The sequence below is a fragment of the Mercenaria mercenaria genome, chromosome 10 (genome assembly GCF_021730395.1).
Source record: "Mercenaria mercenaria strain notata chromosome 10, MADL_Memer_1, whole genome shotgun sequence".
Classification (NCBI taxonomy): Eukaryota; Metazoa; Mollusca; class Bivalvia; order Venerida; family Veneridae; genus Mercenaria; species Mercenaria mercenaria.
In genome coordinates, this window is record NC_069370.1 from 70,373,098 (window position 1) to 70,391,489 (window position 18,392).

At 39.4% G+C, this 18,392-nt stretch overlaps 1 protein-coding gene across 1 annotated transcript in view; it reads right to left on the reverse strand.

The window, feature by feature from the left end:
* Positions 1–3,731: 3,731 nt before the first annotated feature.
* LOC123561329 (COP9 signalosome complex subunit 5-like) overlaps positions 3,732–18,392 on the reverse strand; it is a 36,628-nt gene continuing 21,967 nt past the window's right edge. Inside the window, exons 6-7 of the mRNA XM_045353626.2 lie at positions 6,839–6,987; positions 3,732–4,629 (exon numbers count right to left, since the gene is read on the reverse strand). Of these exons, the coding sequence (XP_045209561.1) occupies positions 4,524–4,629; positions 6,839–6,987 (255 nt within the window). The 3' untranslated portion in view covers positions 3,732–4,523. The remainder of the gene's footprint in view (positions 4,630–6,838; positions 6,988–18,392) is intronic.

Here is an 18,392-nt window from a genome sequence, read left to right on the forward strand (position 1 = left end):
CTTGCAGAGAACAAGTTAGTATTGCAGCAGAATCCAGAAACACTGGTTTGTTTCACTGAATTCCATAACAACAACTGAAATTCTGTTGTATAACAGCACTAAATTCAATCAAACAAACAAAATTGATTTAAATATTAACACTAAGTGTGGATTGTTGCACTCTTAAAATAGTCTCATCACAACCAACTTGTATTCAAAGTCAGTAGTTTTGAAATTGTGCACCAGACACAAAACACAAATGAATCTAAATCTGGGACCTTGACCTTGAATCTACCAGCAAAGTTAATGTGCTCTGCACATCCTCTCATTGCAACTTACCTATATGCCAAGTTTGAAGTCAATACCTTGAATGTTTATTAAGTTAAGCTCTGGACAGAAAATATGACAGAAAGATTTGACCTTGCTCTGGACACAAAATATGATAGAAGGATTTGACCTTGCTGCAACTGTGACCATTGACCTAACAAAGTTCATGCACTCGAATACTAAGGCACAAGAATACAAAATATTTTTCGAGTGGGGTTAGTAAAATTGGATTGTTACACTCTTCAAATCACCACCAGTCTTGTTTAAAGTAAATACCTTGATTATTCTTGCAGTTGTGCTCCAACCTCGTTACTGACACTGATCGAGGAGATCCTCGTACTTTCCTCTCTTCCGCTCGTTGGATTGTAGGCACCTTTCTTCCCATGGAACTGTAAGTTCCACAATCGCAACCCTTTTGGCCTTTTCTGAGGTGATGACAATGTCTGGTCTGAGCGTTGATTGGACAATTTCTGGGAATTGCAGTTTTCGGCCCAGGTCGATCGTCATCTCCCAATCATCTGCACCTTGAAATATAGATCTGTAGAATCCAGTATGATTTGAACCAGGTTTGGCATATATTCTTGTTGATATTTTTGACAGAAGACAATATGTCTCAATTCATTTGTTGAGGGCGTCAGTGGCCGTGTGGTTATGGTCACTGACATAAATCACTTGTCCCTTTGATGTGTGTTCCTCGCTTGGGACATAAAATTCTTCATATGAGGAAGCCATCCAGCTGGCTTCCGGAAGGTCGATTGTTCTACCCAGGTGCCCGTTTATGAAGAAATAATGCCATATGATCAACCAGAGGGCCATAATGGCCATAGATCACTTTCAGAGCTTTAACAGGCGGAAGAGAAAGCAACTTTGGAAGAGTACCATAATATGTTCAAGGTGTAGAAAGTTCCAGAAGCAGTAGAAGTCAATTACATAAATTTATGTGACAGATGACAAACAGTTCAAACACTATGCGCTTCTTAAGTCTTTAAAATTGGATGGAAAGATACATAAAGCATTGGAGCAGGCAGAGGGTGCTTTGGAAGATCTCTTTATAATGGTTATCTGTATCCAGCAGTTTATAAGAAGTTGATTAAAAAGTATTTCTATATTCAGCTGCAGTTGTCCCTTAAATGGGACTGGGTTCCCTATTTGAACACGTTTGGAAGACGACCATTCATGATAATGGTGCTACAGACCAAGTTTGGTAAAGATCCATCAAGCCATTCATAAGAAGTCGTTTAAAGGCATTTCTATTTTTAGCTCTAGCGCCCCCCTCCCACTCACCCTAAAAGGGGCAAGTGCTCAATTTGAGCATAATTTGGAGAGGACCTTGATGAAGATCCATCAAGTAGTTCATGAGAAGACGTTGTTTAAAGTAATTTCTATTTTAGCTCTAGTGGCCCCTGAAAGGGACCAGCGCTCCTATTTGAAAAAAAAAAAAAAACTTGGGTGAGGACTTTACAATGATACTACAGACCAAGTCTAATGAGGATCCGCCAAACAGTTCATAAGAAGTTGTTTTAAGGTATTTCTACTTTTAGCCCCAAAAGCCCCTGGAAGCGGCAAAGCTTCCCTACTTGAACTAATTTGGGAAAGAACCTCATAGTAATGTTTGATGAATATCCCGTAAGTGGTTCATGAGATGAAATTGTTTAAAGATATTTCTATTTTAAACACCCCAGTTTGAATAATCTTGGAAGAAGACTTACAATGATGCTACAAAAAGTTTGATGAAGATTCATAAAGCAGTTCACGAGAAGAAATCAGAAATAAGGCAGAAAGATAGCCTTCATCAATTGTAAGGCAGAAAGATAGCTTTTGCCAATCATATCTTTTTTATTTTAAGCTCTGTTGTAGGGGGCCCAAGCGGTAACATTTGAACAATTTTGATGGTGGACAATGCCAGGATGCTACTGACCAAGCTTGGTGCAATTCTGACAAAATTCTTGCTCAGGTGAGTTAATAATTGTGTTGGGACGCTAAACCCAACAAAAAAAAAGAACATTTGTGGTTAGTAGTGGTGCAGAATACAGTACGACTTGAACTGGGCTTGGCATATTCTTTGTTATTCACCTCTGATATATGTATGTAAGTTGACAGTTACTTGCAGAGAACAAGTTAGTATTGCAGCAGAATCCAGAAACACTGGTTTGTTTCACTGAATTCCATAACAACAACTGAAATTCTGTTGTATAACAGCACTAAATTCAATCAAACAAACAAAATTGATTTAAATATTAACACTAAGTGTGGATTGTTGCACTCTTAAAATAGTCTCATCACCACCAACTTGTATTCAAAGTCAGTAGTTTTGAAATTGTGCACCAGACACAAAACACAAATGAATCTAAGTCTGGGACCTTGACCTTGGATCTACCAGCAAAGTTAATGTGCTCTGCACATCCTCTCATTGCAACTTACCTATATGCCAAGTTTGAAGTCAATACCTTGAATGTTTATTTAGTTATGCTCTAGACAGAAAATATGACAGAAAGATTTGACCTTGCTCTGGACACAAAATATGATAGAAGGATTTGACCTTGCTGCAACTGTGACCTTTGACCTAACAAGGTTCATGCACTCGAATACTAAGGCACAAGAATACAAAATATTTTTCGAGTGGGGTTAGTAAAATTGGATTGTTACACTCTTCAAATCACCACCAGTCTTGTTTAAAGTAAATACCTTGATTATTCTTGCAGTTGTGCTCCACAAAATGAAAAGGTCAAATCTAAACTTTATTTGAACTTTTCACCTACCAACATAGTTCACGCACTCTGCACACCCTCATATTCATGATATTGCCATCTGCCTATATGCAAAGTTTGTGGTCAATACTTTGGTTAGTTATTTGGACACAAAATATTGCAAATCTGACCTTGCTTTGACCTTGATCTTTGATCTACAGACTTGGTTCATGTGCTCTGCACATTGTCTCATCGACACCTACCTATTTGCCAAGATTAAAGTCAATAGCTTGAATGATTATTAAGTTATACTATGCACATGAAATACGAAGGAAAACTTTTGACCTTTGAGCTCCACTTTTAACCTTGAACTTCAAACTCACCGACATGGTTCAGATGCTCTTCATGTAGTGTCATTGCCCCTTACCTATAAGCCAATCCAACAGTAAATACCTTGAATGGTTATTGCATTATGCTCTCGACAAAAATATGACAGGTAGACGAACACACCACAATGAGCATACAAAAATTTAATGGCATGGAAATAAACTGTTTTCACAGCATGTTGCAAAAACTTGTTAATATACTGATGTTATATTCATCTGTTGTAAACTTATTTATTCTGACTTTGGTTCATAGAAGTTGTTACACTCAGTGTACCAATGTTTTTGCAAGTTAGCTGTTGATGCCATGCTTTATAATATGTGCAATCATGATTGGTGCAATAAAAAGAAAACATAATCTTGTTATTTTATTTTTCACATACTGATAAACAACAAAGACTGTAAATACATGTATACAGTATATAATGTTCACAAGCATTAACATTAAGGAAAAATCTCTAGATTATTCTTTATGAAGAGTCCAAGTGTAAATATATGGCAATATGTAATGTCATACTGCCTTTGTGGGTGCTAAGACATAACCACTACAAGAAGAAATACTCTACGCTACAATCCAGGAAAGAAAATCAAGAGAATCGTAACTTTCTATTGCAATGACTGAATATTCAACAAATTGGAGTAACTGAAAATTCTGAAGTTCCTTATCACAAATACATGTAGAATAATACAAAAATAATTTGTATATACTTCCAAACAATTTATGTAATATAGTGAAACGTTGGGCATTACTAGACTTGAATTGTAATTGTGTATTTGAGTTTTGAAATCATCAACTGTTTTCGATGGCTAAATATAGTATCCTCTCTGCAAATATCAATTGATTACTGGACCTTTAGACAGCCCATATATGTGTTGTCTAGGGTCTGGTAACTGGACCTCTAGACTCTCAGTCTATAGGTGTGGTTACCAGATGCCTAGCCACTGCTTATATATTTGTCAATGCACATCCTTCACAAATTTAATACACCTGTTCTTATATCATTCCTCAGGTATGCTAAAACTTGACTGAGTTTACTGTGATGTCAAAAATACTTGAAAACTAACTGTATAATCCTCATAAACAAATTTCAGCACAATTTATCACAATGAAGCACTTGTAATATATAAAGTCTACACGTATGATTCATCACTTAGTTGTGTCTGGAGCAGAGGGTAAATGTACTTGATTGAACAGTCTGTCTTTTATAACCTGTGACATAAGTCCATGTATAGCCTCCATTGTTGTCTTACATCTGCAATGAAATAAGTAAATAAAATACAATGAAACAAGACACACTCCAGTATCAATAGTAAGAGCAACAGGGCTGATTTGAAATCACTAGGTTCTCAGATCATTAAAGTTTTTCAATGATTTGACCTAGTTTTTCACCAAAGTGGCCAATTTTCAAATTATCCTAGATTTTAAAAAGACAAACATTCTGATCAAGTACCATGAAGGTCAGGTAGAAAATCTGGCCTTTTGTGTTTATCTAGGTCTTTCTATGATTTGACCAAGTAACCTAGATTTTGACCTACATAATCCAGTTTTGAATATGATCTAGATTTCATAAAGACACATATTTCTGACAAAGTTCAAGAAGAAAAGGTGGCCTCTAAAGTGTTAACAATGGTTTTTTTTCTAGAATTTGACCAAGTTTAATACCTCAGATAACCCAGTTTTGAACCTGGTCCAAGTTCCATTGAGACACACAATCCAACAAAGATTTATGAATGTGGCCTCTAAAGTGTTAACAAGGTTTTTCTATGATTTGACCTGGTGACCTACTTTTTGATATAAGGTAATTCAATTCTGAACATGACGTAGACTCCATGGACACAAACATAGATTTATGATAATCAAGTAGAAAATGTGGCCTCTAGTGTGTTAACAAATGATTTGACCTAGTGACCTAATTTTTGATCTCAGGTGAACTAGCTTTGAACTTATCATTGATTTCATAGAGAAAAACATTCTGACAAAGTTTTGTAAAGATCAAATAAGAAATGTGGCCTCTAAAGTGTTAACCATGTGGCCTAGTTTTGAAACGAGGTAATTCAATTTTAAACATGACCTAGATTTCATAGAAACAAACATTCTGACAAAGATTTATGATACGGTAATCAAGTACAACCAGTAGCTCCTAAAGTACTAATAAGGTTTTTCTATGATTTGACCTACTGATTTAGTCTCAAAATTGACCTACACTTAACTGAGACAAACATTCTGAAAAAAGATTTATGAAACTCAAGTAGTAAATGTGGCCTTAACAAGAGCTGTCAGTAAGACAACGCACTCCACTATTCGGTGATTTGACAGTAAAATGAATATATGTCTCAATAAGAGACCTCTACTTTAAAAGGAAGATACACCAAGGGGCATTATTCTGTCAAGAACACAAATTACAGTGATTGGGATTGTTACCACACATACAGATGATGATGGTAAAAATATATTTTGAGTTTCAAGCCATTATCTTGTATAGTACCAAAGTTATGTTATGTCCAGAAAACGAAGTCTGTCAAAAAATTTAAGTATGAAAGGGGCATAATTTGGTCAAAAATACAGATCAGAGTTATGGGGATTGTTACCACACATGCAAATGACGATGATGATAAAGATACATTTTAAGTTTCAAGTCTTTATCTTATATTGTACTAAAGTTATATCCAGAAAGCGTAGATTGCCAAAAAGCTTTAAGTATGAAAGGGGCATAATTCTGTCAAAAATATAATACGAGTTATGGGGATTGTAACCACACATGCAGATGATGATTATTAAGAAATATTTTTAATTTCAAGTCATTATCTTTTAAAGTACTAAAAATATGTCTATGATTGAAGCTTTCGAAAAAATTTAACATGAAAATAATTCCAAGTATAACAACTTTGTGACCTTGACCTTGGGTATAATGGGCCAAGTTCCTGTACATACTTTGTTTGTATGCTGTGAACTTACAGTAAGATATAAGTAATAGTAACAAAGATATGACAGAAAAACAAACGTTGCCGAAAAACTTTAACCTTAAAAATAACCTAACTATAACACCTTGGTGACCTTGACCTTATGTATAATGGGCCTAGCCCCTGCACATACTTTGTTTGTATGCTGGACAATGTTTATGTGAAGTTACAGTAAGATATAAGCAATAGTAACAAAGATATGACAGAAAAAACAAAGGTTGCCGAAAAACTTTACCCAAGAAAGCTCATGCTGATGCCGGGGCGAGTAGAATAGCCCCCCTATTCTCCGAATAGTGGAGCTAAAAATTTTTATAAATTTTTCCTGTTAACTGATCTAGTGACCTAGTTTAGTTTCATTAAGATTGGGCTAAAACTGTGACATCTGGAGTGTTAACAGTCGCACTATTGACAACGGATATGACAGACACAGGGTGACCACAACAGCTCACCTTGTGCTAAACAATCTAACCATGCACATACAAAACAACTAATGAAACCTACCCATCTTTAGTTGATTTAGCAAGTTTATCTTCAGATTTTTTCTCGCTAGTATCAATACCAAGCATGAAGCCACCACGGCCTAACTGGGCCTCAGACTGCTCTAACTTGTCTGACAGATCAAACACTTGCCCAGTTGTGTAATCGGCATTCTGCAATATAAATCATTAAACATATTTATTATCAGCAAAATTATAATATACAAGTGGGCCATTGTGGCTCTTAGTCCTTAGAAATTGATTATTTGACCATAAATATATGCATGACACACTAAATTATGAATGGTAACAACAGTACTAAGCAGGTCAAGTGCCCCCATTTGAACAAATCTTAGCGGTCCTTACAAGGATGCCACAGATCAAATTTCATGAAGATCTGCCGGCAAATTATCAAAAAATATTTCTATCATTAGCTAAAGGGTCCCCTTTAAGGGGCCAAGTGCACACATTTGAAGAAATATAACAGAGGACTTTATATGAATGCTACAGACCACATTTGATGAAGATAAAACAAGCACTTCATGAGAAAAAGTAGTTTAGAGCTATTTTTATTTTTAGCTCTAACAGCCCCCATTTTTTAGAACAAAATAAAGAGAAGACCTTATAATGATGCTACAGACCAAGTTTGATGAATATCCATCAAGCTGTTCATGAGCAGAAGTTGTTTAAAGTGGCAAAGATGAATAAATTTGCTTTCTTAGGTTTAACATCATACCAGTACAATTCAGGTCATATAGTGACTTTCCAGCTTTAATGATGGAGGAAAACCCCAGGGGCTCCTCTGTGCATAATTTTATCACGGGTAGGCACTTGGGTAGAACCACCGTCCTTCCATAAGTCAGCTAGATGGCTTCCTCAAATGAAGAATTCAATGCCCGAGCGAGGCTCTAACCCACATTGGTGAGAGGAAAGTGATTCGAAGTCAGCGACTTTAACCACTCAGCCACAGAGGGCCCTGAATAAATTTCAGAGCCTTGCCTGAATGATACCGTCCAAGTTTGTTGTAAGTCGTAGAAGATTTGTATGTAAATTATGGACGACGGATGATGGATGCCTTATCATCCACCTATACTAATAGCTCACCCTCAACCAGGCAAGCTAAAACTGATTTATTGTAATATCTGTAATCACAAAAAACAACAAAAATACTATCATCTCTGCACAAAAAAAAATGGATAACTTTCTTTATTTCAATGTATGTATCCACTGTTTGTGCGGTTCTGGTATTACGACTGTGTATTTTGATTTGTAGTGAAAAACAAGACAGATGCATGTTTAAACTCAAGACTGTTTTTCACGAAAAACGCAAGTCTCCCACCACTTAACACGCAAAGTAAAATGCCACAAATTAAGGGCTCAAACTCCAGTGAAAATCAATGGTCCATAACATTCCAATCATATACACAACTAGGCATGGCAATGATCACTCCTGCGGCATTTAGTGGAATTCCATCCAGTGGCTCAGAGGTAGCACAGACATCATAGAATTTGACAAAGGTCATAACTCTGCTGAAAATCATTTTAGCGGAATATGCTAATTATGTATGCACAACTACGCTTCACATTGATCACTTGGGAGGTTTAGTGAAAATGAGCCCAATACGAATGGCAAGTAGTGTAAACATTGTAAAATACAACAAGTCAGGGCCATAACTCCCACGAAAATCATTAAATCGGAACATGCTGATGATATACATAACTAGGCTTGGCACTGATAACCCCGTAAGGTTAGGTGGAAATCTGCCCAAAGGTGTTAGAGAAGTAGCAAAACATCATAAAATTTGACAAAAGGCAATAACTCCACTGAACCAAATGATCACTTTTATGAAGTTTGGTGTAATTCCTGTAAGTGGTATCAACAGTGCAGACAAGGTCAACTTTAATCAGGTACAGCAGCCAATTAGCCTCATCAGAGTTCCTAAATTTGTACCAGTATTGACTTACCATATATTCTGCTGGGTTAACAGTCAAACAATTTAGGCCATATGGAGACTTCTCCAGCTTTTTAATGGGGAGGAAAGTCCCGCTTCAGGCATGGGCAGACAGCTTGGTTAGAACCATCAACCTTCCATAAGCTGATTGGATGACATCCTCAAACTCTACATACTCAGCAAGGTTTAGAACACACAGTGTTGAGGGTTAAGTGATTCAAGTTCAGTGACCTTGATCAGCCAGCCTTAAGGGGCCCCATTCACTGCCAGTACCTGACAACTTCTAGTATGAAAAAGACAACTTCCAGTATGAACAAGAGCCATGTTACACATGGCTAATCCCCCCGCCGGACATATTATAATTGAAAGCTGAAGTTCCTGGCAAGTTAGTGTCTGAAAGTATTAATTTTGGGGAAAGCTTTGAAGAACCGTTTAGTTGTGGTCTGCATCAGGGGTTTTAAAGATGCGGAAGAAAGAATAAGTCAGTAGTGAGGTGGTTTACTGCTAAATTTTATTAATTTTCATGAACAGTATAGCTATGATGTTTTTCTATATGGATACTGTAAAAAGAAGGAATGGAAAACTAACAGGGAACAAGAGTGCCAGAATGTCACAATATATGCCCGTCGCAGCAAATTTCTTTACTCTAGCAGCTGTATTTGCAAACGGAATGTTAATTTTGTGGTTGTTTAGTAATCACTGTAAGTCTTTTGTTTTTTTTAAGTCAACAAAAAAACTCCTTACCAGGTAGAGATACCTTATATATAATAAAATACACCTAAAGTTGGACAGTAACATCTATGTTGTACCACAGAAAAGTGGTCTTGTTTTTTTGCCTACGGTCAATTATAAAAATGTTACAATATAAGTTATTTATAGTAACAACTTAAAAAAAACAAAAAAAAAAAAACAAAAACAAAACAAGAGCTGTCTCCGTAGGATGACACATGCCCCCGATGGCACTTTGAATGAATAGTTATGGCCGATGTTAGAGTTTAGGACCTTTGACCTACGGAGCTGGGTCTTGCGCGCGACACATCGTCTTACTGTGTCACACATTCATGCATAGTTATTTTAAAATCCATGCATGAATGACAAAGATATGGACCGGACATGCCCATCAATGCACTATCATGAAAAATGATCTTTAACGTCTAAGTGTGACCTTGACCTTTGAGCTACGGACCTGGGTCTTGCGTGTGTCTTACTGTGGTACACATTCATGCCAAGTTATTTGAAAATCCATCCATCGATGACAAAGATATGGACCGGACACGCCCATCAATGCGCTATCCTTTAACATCTAAGTGTGACCTTGACCTTTGAGCTACGAACCTGGGTCTTGCTCATGACACGTCGTCTTACTGTGGTACAAATTTATGCCAAGTTATTTGAAAATCCATCCATCGATGACAAAGATATGGACCGGACACGCCCATCAATGCACTATCCTTTAACGTCTAAGTGTGACCTTGACCTTTGAGCTACGAACCTGGGTCTTGCGCACTGCACGTCGTCTTACTGTGGTACACATTCATGCCAAGTTATTTGAAAATCCATCCATCGATGACAAAGATATGGACCAGACACGCCCATCAATGCACTATCCTTTAACGTCTACGTGTGACCTTGACCTTTGAGCTACGGACCTAGGTCTTGCGCACTGCACATCGTCTTACTGTGGTACACATTCATGCCAAATTATTTGAAAATCCATCTATCGATGACAAAGATATGGACAGGACACGCCCATCAATGCACTATCCTTTAACGTCTAAGTGTGACCTTTTAGCTTCGGACCTGGGTCTTGCGCACTGCACGTCGTCTTACTGTGGTACACATTCATGCCAAGTTATTTGAAAATCCATCCATCGATGACAAAGATATGGACCGGACACGAAAATTGCGGACAGACCGACAGACTGACAGACGGTTCAAAAACTATATGCCTCCCTTCGGGGGCATAAAAAGAATTGCAAGTCCACACAAAAATCTTTATCAGGTAGAGACTGGTCAAAATACACCTCAATATTGGATATAGCATGCATGTTGTACTACAGAAAAGTGGTTGTCAAGTTTTGGGTTAACTATAATGGTGACAATATCTGAGGTATCTTCCAAGCAGTATACACGATGAAGGTTTCCTAGATATACTTGACTTGCTGTACCCCTAGACTTGCTTCACGTCTTAGACTTGCTTCACTTCTAAGACGTGCTTCACTTCCTGGACTTGCTTCACGTCTTAGATTTGCTTCGCTTCTTAGACTTGCTTCGCTTCTTAGACTTGCTCCTCTAATTTAAATTGCTCCTCTCACTGAACTTGCTGCGCAACCTGGACTTGCTGCACTTGGAAGACTTACTCCTCCGAATTGGACTTGCTCCTGTTACTGGACTTGCTGCGCAACCTGGACTTGCTGCACTTTGGAAGACTTACTCTTCCAAATTGGACTTGCTCCTTTTACTGGACTTGCTGCGCAACCTGGACTTGCTGCACTTGGAAGACTTACTCTTCCGAATTGGACTTGCTCCTTCTACTGGACTTGCTGCGCAACCTAGACTTGCTGCATTTGGAAGACTTACTCTTCCGAATTGGACTTGCTCCTTTTACTGGACTTGCTGCGCAACCTAGACTTGCTGCACTTGGAAGACTTATTCTTCCAAATTGGACTTGCTCCTTTTACTGGACTTGCTGCAAAACCTCGACTTGCTGCACTTGGAAGACTTACTCTTCCGAATTGGACTTGCTCCTCTTACTGGACTTGCTGCGCAACCTGGACTTGCTGCACTTGGAAGACTTACTCTTCCGAATTGGACTTGCTCCTCTTACTGGACTTACTGCGCAACCTGGACTTGCTGCACTTGGAAGACTTACTCTTCCGAATTGGACTTACACCTTTTACTGGACTTGCTGCGCAACCTGGACTTGCTGCACTTGGAAGACTAACTCTTCCGAATTGGACTTGCTGCGCAACCGGGACTTGCTGCGCTTTGGAGACGTACTCCTCTAACTGAAACTCTTAAGTTTCGTTAGTGACAATACTGGAGGTTTCTTTCTAAACCTTATTTTTTTCTCTCTTTTTTTATTTCTATTCCATTTCAAGTATAAATACAAAACCCGCAAACCGGATAGAGAGACGCCATTGTGACGTCACGCGAACAAAAATAGCATACACAAAATGGCGGCAAATTGTGTTTGTTTTATACAAATAAATTGATATTTTTGACAACAGCCCCCTTCTAAAGAAATATTCCATATTTCAAAATCATGGCAAAAATTTCTGATTTATTCTGTCTGCATATCATCTGTTGATATTGTAATGTGGGGACTGTCTTCATCATCTTCATCTTGTCTGCTCAGATAATCTGCAAAGATGTTGTCTGATCCTTTTATTGCCTCAATCCGGAATTTATATGACTGCAAAAATAATGCCCATCTCACTAATCTTCCATTATCTGGTGTGGATTTCTGGATATATGCTAAAGAATTGTGGTCTGTTTGTATGACGAATTCCTTCCCATAAAGATACTTCTGGAATTTTTTTATTCCGAATACTATGGCAAGGCACTCTCTTTCTCCAACTGAGTAGTTCTTCTCACGATCGAGCAGCTTCTTGCGGGCAAAGGCAACTGGAAATAAACCCTCTTCATACTGCTGCAGTAACGCTGCTCCGATCCCGGTACTTGAACCATCACACTGTAAAATGAATTGTTTAGAAAAATCTGGTAGTCGAAGAATAGGCGATCTGGTGAGTTGATCCTTCAAGGTATTAAAAGCACTATCTTGACTTGCTTCCCATTTGACATAATTCGGCTGTCCCTTTTTCGTCAAGTCTGTTAGAGGTGCTGCTATTTCGGCAAATGAAGGTATGAATTTTCTGTAATAGCCCGCTAATCCTAAAAATGCCCTAACTTGTCTTTTGGTTTTTGGAACTGCTGCTTGCCTTATGCGATTAAGTTTCTCCTCTTCCATCTGAACTATTCCATTTCTAACCATATGTCCTGTAAATCCAATATTGCCAAACCCGATAAAACATTTTGATGGTTTAACTGTAAGACATGCTTCTTTAAGTCTTTTGAGGAGGTCTCGTAGCATAACAAGATGATCATTTGTTTGTTTTGTTTGTTTTTGGTTTAACGCCGTTTTTCAACAGTATTTCAGTCATGTAACGGCGGGCAGTTAACCTAACCAGTGTTCCTGGATTCTGTACCAGTACAAACCTGTTCTCCGCAAGTAACTGCCAACTTCCCCACATGGATCAGAGGTGGAGGACTAATGATGTCAGACACAATGTCATTTATCAAATAGTCACGGAGAACATACGCCCCGCCCGAGGATCGAACTAGCGACCCCGAGATCCGTAGACCAACGCTCTTACCTACTGAGCTAAGCGGGCGGGCTCTCAAGATGATCATCCCAAGTTGGAGTATGTCCTATCATATCGTCGATATAATTATCAACGTTGTTACATCCTGCTAGCAGCTTCCTCATCATACGATTGAAGGTCGCCCCAGAGTTGACCATTCCAAATGGCATTTTCTTAAACTGGTAACTCCCTCTGTCTGTAGAAAATGCTGTCATTCTTCGGCAACTTTCAGCAACTGGAATTTGCCAGTAACCTTTACGTAAGTCGATCTTTGTAAAAAACTTATCATCTTTCAGTCTTGCCAGAATATCATCCACACTAGCCATAGGTTCGGTATCAAACTTGGTCACAGAATTAAGGCGTCGAAAGTCAATGCAGAATCTATTGCTTCCGTCTTTCTTCTTTACAATTACGATAGGTGCATTGTACTCGGATACAGATTGTTCTATAACATCAGCTTCCAGCATCTTCTTAATTTCATCTTCCACATCTTGACGCTTAGCGTATGGTATTGGGTACTGCTTCACTCGGATAGGTTTCTGGTCAATCAGTTCGACGTGGTGCTGTATGAGAGGAGTTGTTCCTGGTTGTTCGGAGAACACCTCACTAAATTCTTGAAGAAGATCTAAGACTTGCTTTCTCTGTTCCTGAGTAAGTCTTTCACAGATCTTGACATCACAAAATGTTTCACCACTTGTGTATCCTGGAAACTCTAGAAGACTTTCATCATCTACCGCTCCACCTTGAATATGGTTGTCATCTTCTATAATTGCCACACTTGCTGCAATCGTGTCTCTGCGTTCTTCATACTTCTTTAGCAAATTGATGTGATATGTTCTCGTTCTATCACCAACATTTATTCTATAGTCAACTCCGTTGATAGCCTCAACAACTTCATATGGTCCTTTCCATTGTAGCATCATCTTATTCTTATCTGTCGGAAGCAGGAGTAGTACTTTGTCGCCAAGTTTTAATACTCGTTTGCGAGCTTTCTTATCGTAATGATGTTTGTATGTCTTCTGAGCTCTATTTAGACTTTCTCTTGCTATCTTGCACGTTTCTTCCAACCGCTGCTTTAAATCAAATACATATTGATATGTGTTCTGTGTCTCAAGATTTTCTTTCGCTGTCCATATTTCTTTCAACACTTGCATTGGTCCCCGCACTGTTCTTCCATATAAAAGTTCAAAGGGTGAGAATCCTGTACTTGATTGTGGTACTTCTCTATAGGCAAATAATACTGCCGAAAGGTATCTATCCCAATCTTTGGGTCTTTCTTGGCACATCTTCTTTAACATGCTTTTCAGGACTCCATTCATACGCTCACAAAATCCATTGCACTTCGGGTTGTATGGTGTGGTGAAGAGTTGCTTCACTGATATAAGACGACTTATTTCTTTCATCAGGTCAGATGTAAATTGGCTGCCTCTGTCACTTAAAACTTCACTTGGGAGACCTACTCTCGAAAAGATGTCAAGAAGTGCTTCTGCTACTCTTTCTGTGTCAATTCGTGGTAATGCTACTGCTTCTGGGTATCGCGTGGCATAATCAACCACTGTTAATATATATCTGTTTCCACTGTCTGACACTGGTGCAATAGGTCCTATTAAATCTATGGCTATTCTGTGGAAGGGTTCTTCAATCACTGGCATGTCTCCTAAAGGAACCTTTTTAACTCGGCCTTTCGGAATGGTCTTTTGGCATTTGTCACAAGATCGGCAAAATCGTCCAACTTCACTTGAAATCCCAGGCCAATAGAAACTTGACGTGATCCTGTCCTCTGTTTTCTTCGCTGAAAGATGTCCTCCAACGATCGATTCGTGAGCAAGTTCCAACACTCTTTTGCGTTTGCTTGCTGGTACGACAATCTGTTTGATCTCGTAGTCATACGCCCCTTTCGTCTGAAGATAAACTCTATACAGCACTCCATTTCTTATTGCAAATTTGTATTTTGCACCACCCTTGGTTTCGAGCATGTCTTCTGTCTTTGCTAAATCCCACAGCTTTTGCAATGCTTTATCTTCCTTCTGTGATGCCTTTAATGTCTCCACATTAACTTCTGTTTCACAGGAGGGTTTCGGCACATTCAGTGCTTTCATTGGTAGCTCTGCTTTCCTACTCTGTGATCTTGTCATAACCGCAGCTACTGATGTATCAGCAATCTTCTTTTTCCATTCAGGATCAGGTCTATCAAGTACACCAGGAACATTCCCAATCACTAAGTCACAAATCAACGACTTTGGTACCATTGCCTCAATTTCTCCAATGTAATACGGAGTATCAACCCATATCTTCGCCATAGGTACAACTTTGGCGTCTCCATCTATTGTGATCATCACTATTTCTTTGCCTAGAAATTGCTCTTCTTTGACTAAGTCTCTTCTTACAGCAGCGGATTCGCATCCAGTGTCCCTTAACACTTTCACTTCTTCTGTTCCTACGAATCCTCTCTGTACCTCCAAGTTCCTCTCCCCTTTTAAGCTGTCAATGGTACAAACTCCTGCAAGTATTGGGACTGACTCCCCACTTGCTAACTTCAATTTTCCGTCTTCAGTATTGTTTTTCAATGGACTGTTTTTTACTTCCGTTTGAACACACACTGCTGCTAACTTCTGGTCATTCTTTGCTGGAGCTGATCTCATCTGCTTACAATCTCTGGCTAAGTGTCCTGCTTTATTACAGATGAAGCAACTCTTTGGAGTGTTACTCCTGCTGTTTTGTCTACAGTCACGCGCTAAATGACCTGCTTTATAACATATAAAGCAGGTTTTCCGCAACCCATTCTTCTCTTCTGTCTTTCGACTGGACTGCTCATGATTGGTGGAGTTGTGCTTCCTTTGTGGCGCAACACTCTTCGACAATATTGAAGGTGTCCCCTTATGTGCTACGATGTACTGCTCTGCAAGACGTGTTATCTCGTCCATCGACTTTGGTGTTCTCTCTTTCAGAAACACAGCTAATTCGGCCGAACAACCTTCAATAAACTGTTCTCTTATCATTAAATCACATAAGGATTCATACGTCTTTTCTATTCCAGCCAATTCAGTCCAACGACTGAAGTATCTCTTTATTCTCGACACAAATTGGAAGACCGACTCTCCTTGGTCTGGTTTACTTTGTCGAAATTTAGATCTGAATCCCTCTTCAGTCAACTGATACCTCCTTAGGATCGCTTTCTTGAGAGAATCGTAATTACAGGCCTCTTCTTGTGGCATGCTTGTGTACACCTCCAGTCCCATTCCTGTTAAAAGTGAGCTAAGACTTATGGCCCAGCTCTCCTCTTCCCACTTTTGACTTTGAGCATATCTCTCAAACCTTTCCAGATATGCGTCAATGTTATCGTGCTCTTCATCAAACTTTGGAATCTTAGGTCTGTACGCCTTACAAGTATCAGTACTGTTTACTCTGTTGACCCTCAAACGCTCAATCTCTAAGTCTCTCTCCTTCATTTGCAGCTCAAAGTTCATCTCCATCTGTCTCCTTTCTTCATCACGTCGTTGAGCTCTCTCTTCCCTTGCTATACATTCCTCTTCCTTATCTTTGATGAAGAGGATCAAGTCTCCACCGGACAATCCAAGTCTCTCGCCAAGTCTCAACCATTCATCGTAATACATCATGCTTGTTATGATAGCTGCAATATTATTATAGTTAATCCCGGACGAGCCCCCAATTTGTCAAGTTTTGGGTTAACTATAATGGTGACAATATCTGAGGTATCTTCCAAGCAGTATACACGATGAAGGTTTCCTAGATATACTTGACTTGCTGTACCCCTAGACTTGCTTCACGTCTTAGACTTGCTTCACTTATAAGACGTGCTTCACTTCCTGGACTTGCTTCACGTCTTAGATTTGCTTCGCTTCTTAGACTTGCTTCGCTTCTTAGACTTGCTTCGCTTCTTAGACTTGCTCCTCTAATTTAAATTGCTCCTCTCACTGAACTTGCTGCGCAACCTGGACTTGCTGCACTTGGAAGACTTACTCCTCCGAATTGGACTTGCTCCTGTTACTGGACTTGCTGCACTTTGAAAGACTTACTCTTCCAAATTGGACTTGCTCCTTTTACTGGACTTGCTGCGCAACCTGGACTTGCTGCACTTGGAAGACTTACTCTTTCCAAATTGGACTTGCTCCTCTTACTGGACTTGCTGCACTTTGGAAGACTTACTCTTCCAAATTGGACTTGCTCCTTTTACTGGACTTGCTGCGCAACCTGGACTTGCTGCACTTTGGAAGACTTACTCTTCCAAATTGGACTTGCTCCTCTTACTGGACTTGCTGCGCAACCTGGACTTGCTGCACTTGGAAGACTTACTCTTCCAAATTGGACTTGCTCCTTTTACTGGACTTGCTGCGCAACCTGGACTTGCTGCACTTGGAAGACTTACTCTTCCGAATTGGACTTGCTCCTTTTACTGGACTTGCTGCGCAACCTAGACTTGCTGCACTTGGAAGACTTACTCTTCCAAATTGGACTTGCTCCTTTTACTGGACTTGCTGCGCAACCTAGACTTGCTGCACTTGGAAGACTTACTCTTTCCAAATTGGACTTGCTCCTTTTACTGGACTTGCTGCGCAACCTGGACTTGCTGCACTTGGAAGACTTACTCTTCCGAATTTGACTTGCTCCTCTTACTGGACTTGCTGCGCAACCTGGACTTGCTGCACTTGGAAGACTTACTCTTCCGAACTGGACTTGCTCCTCTTACTGGACTTACTGCGCAACCTGGACTTGCTGCACTTGGAAGACTTACTCTTCCGAATTGGACTTACACCTTTTACTGGACTTGCTGCGCAACCTGGACTTGCTGCACTTGGAAGACTTACTCTTCCGAATTTGACTTGCTCCTCTTACTGGACTTGCTGCGCAACCTGGACTTGCTGCACTTGGAAGACTTACTCTTCCGAATTGGACTTGCTCCTCTTACTGGACTTACTGCGCAACCTGGACTTGCTGCACTTGGAAGACTTACTCTTCCGAATTGGACTTACACCTTTTACTGGACTTGCTGCGCAACCTGGACTTGCTGCACTTGGAAGACTTACTCTTCCGAATTGGACTTGCTGCGCTTTGGAGACGTACTCCTCTAACTGAAACTCTTAAGTTTCGTTAGTGACAATACTGGAGGTTTCTTTCTAAACCTTATTTTTTTCTCTCTTTTTTTATTTCTATTCCATTTCAAGTATAAATACAAAACACGCGAACCGGATAGAGAGACGCCATTGTGACGTCACGCGAACAAAAATAGCATACACAAAATGGC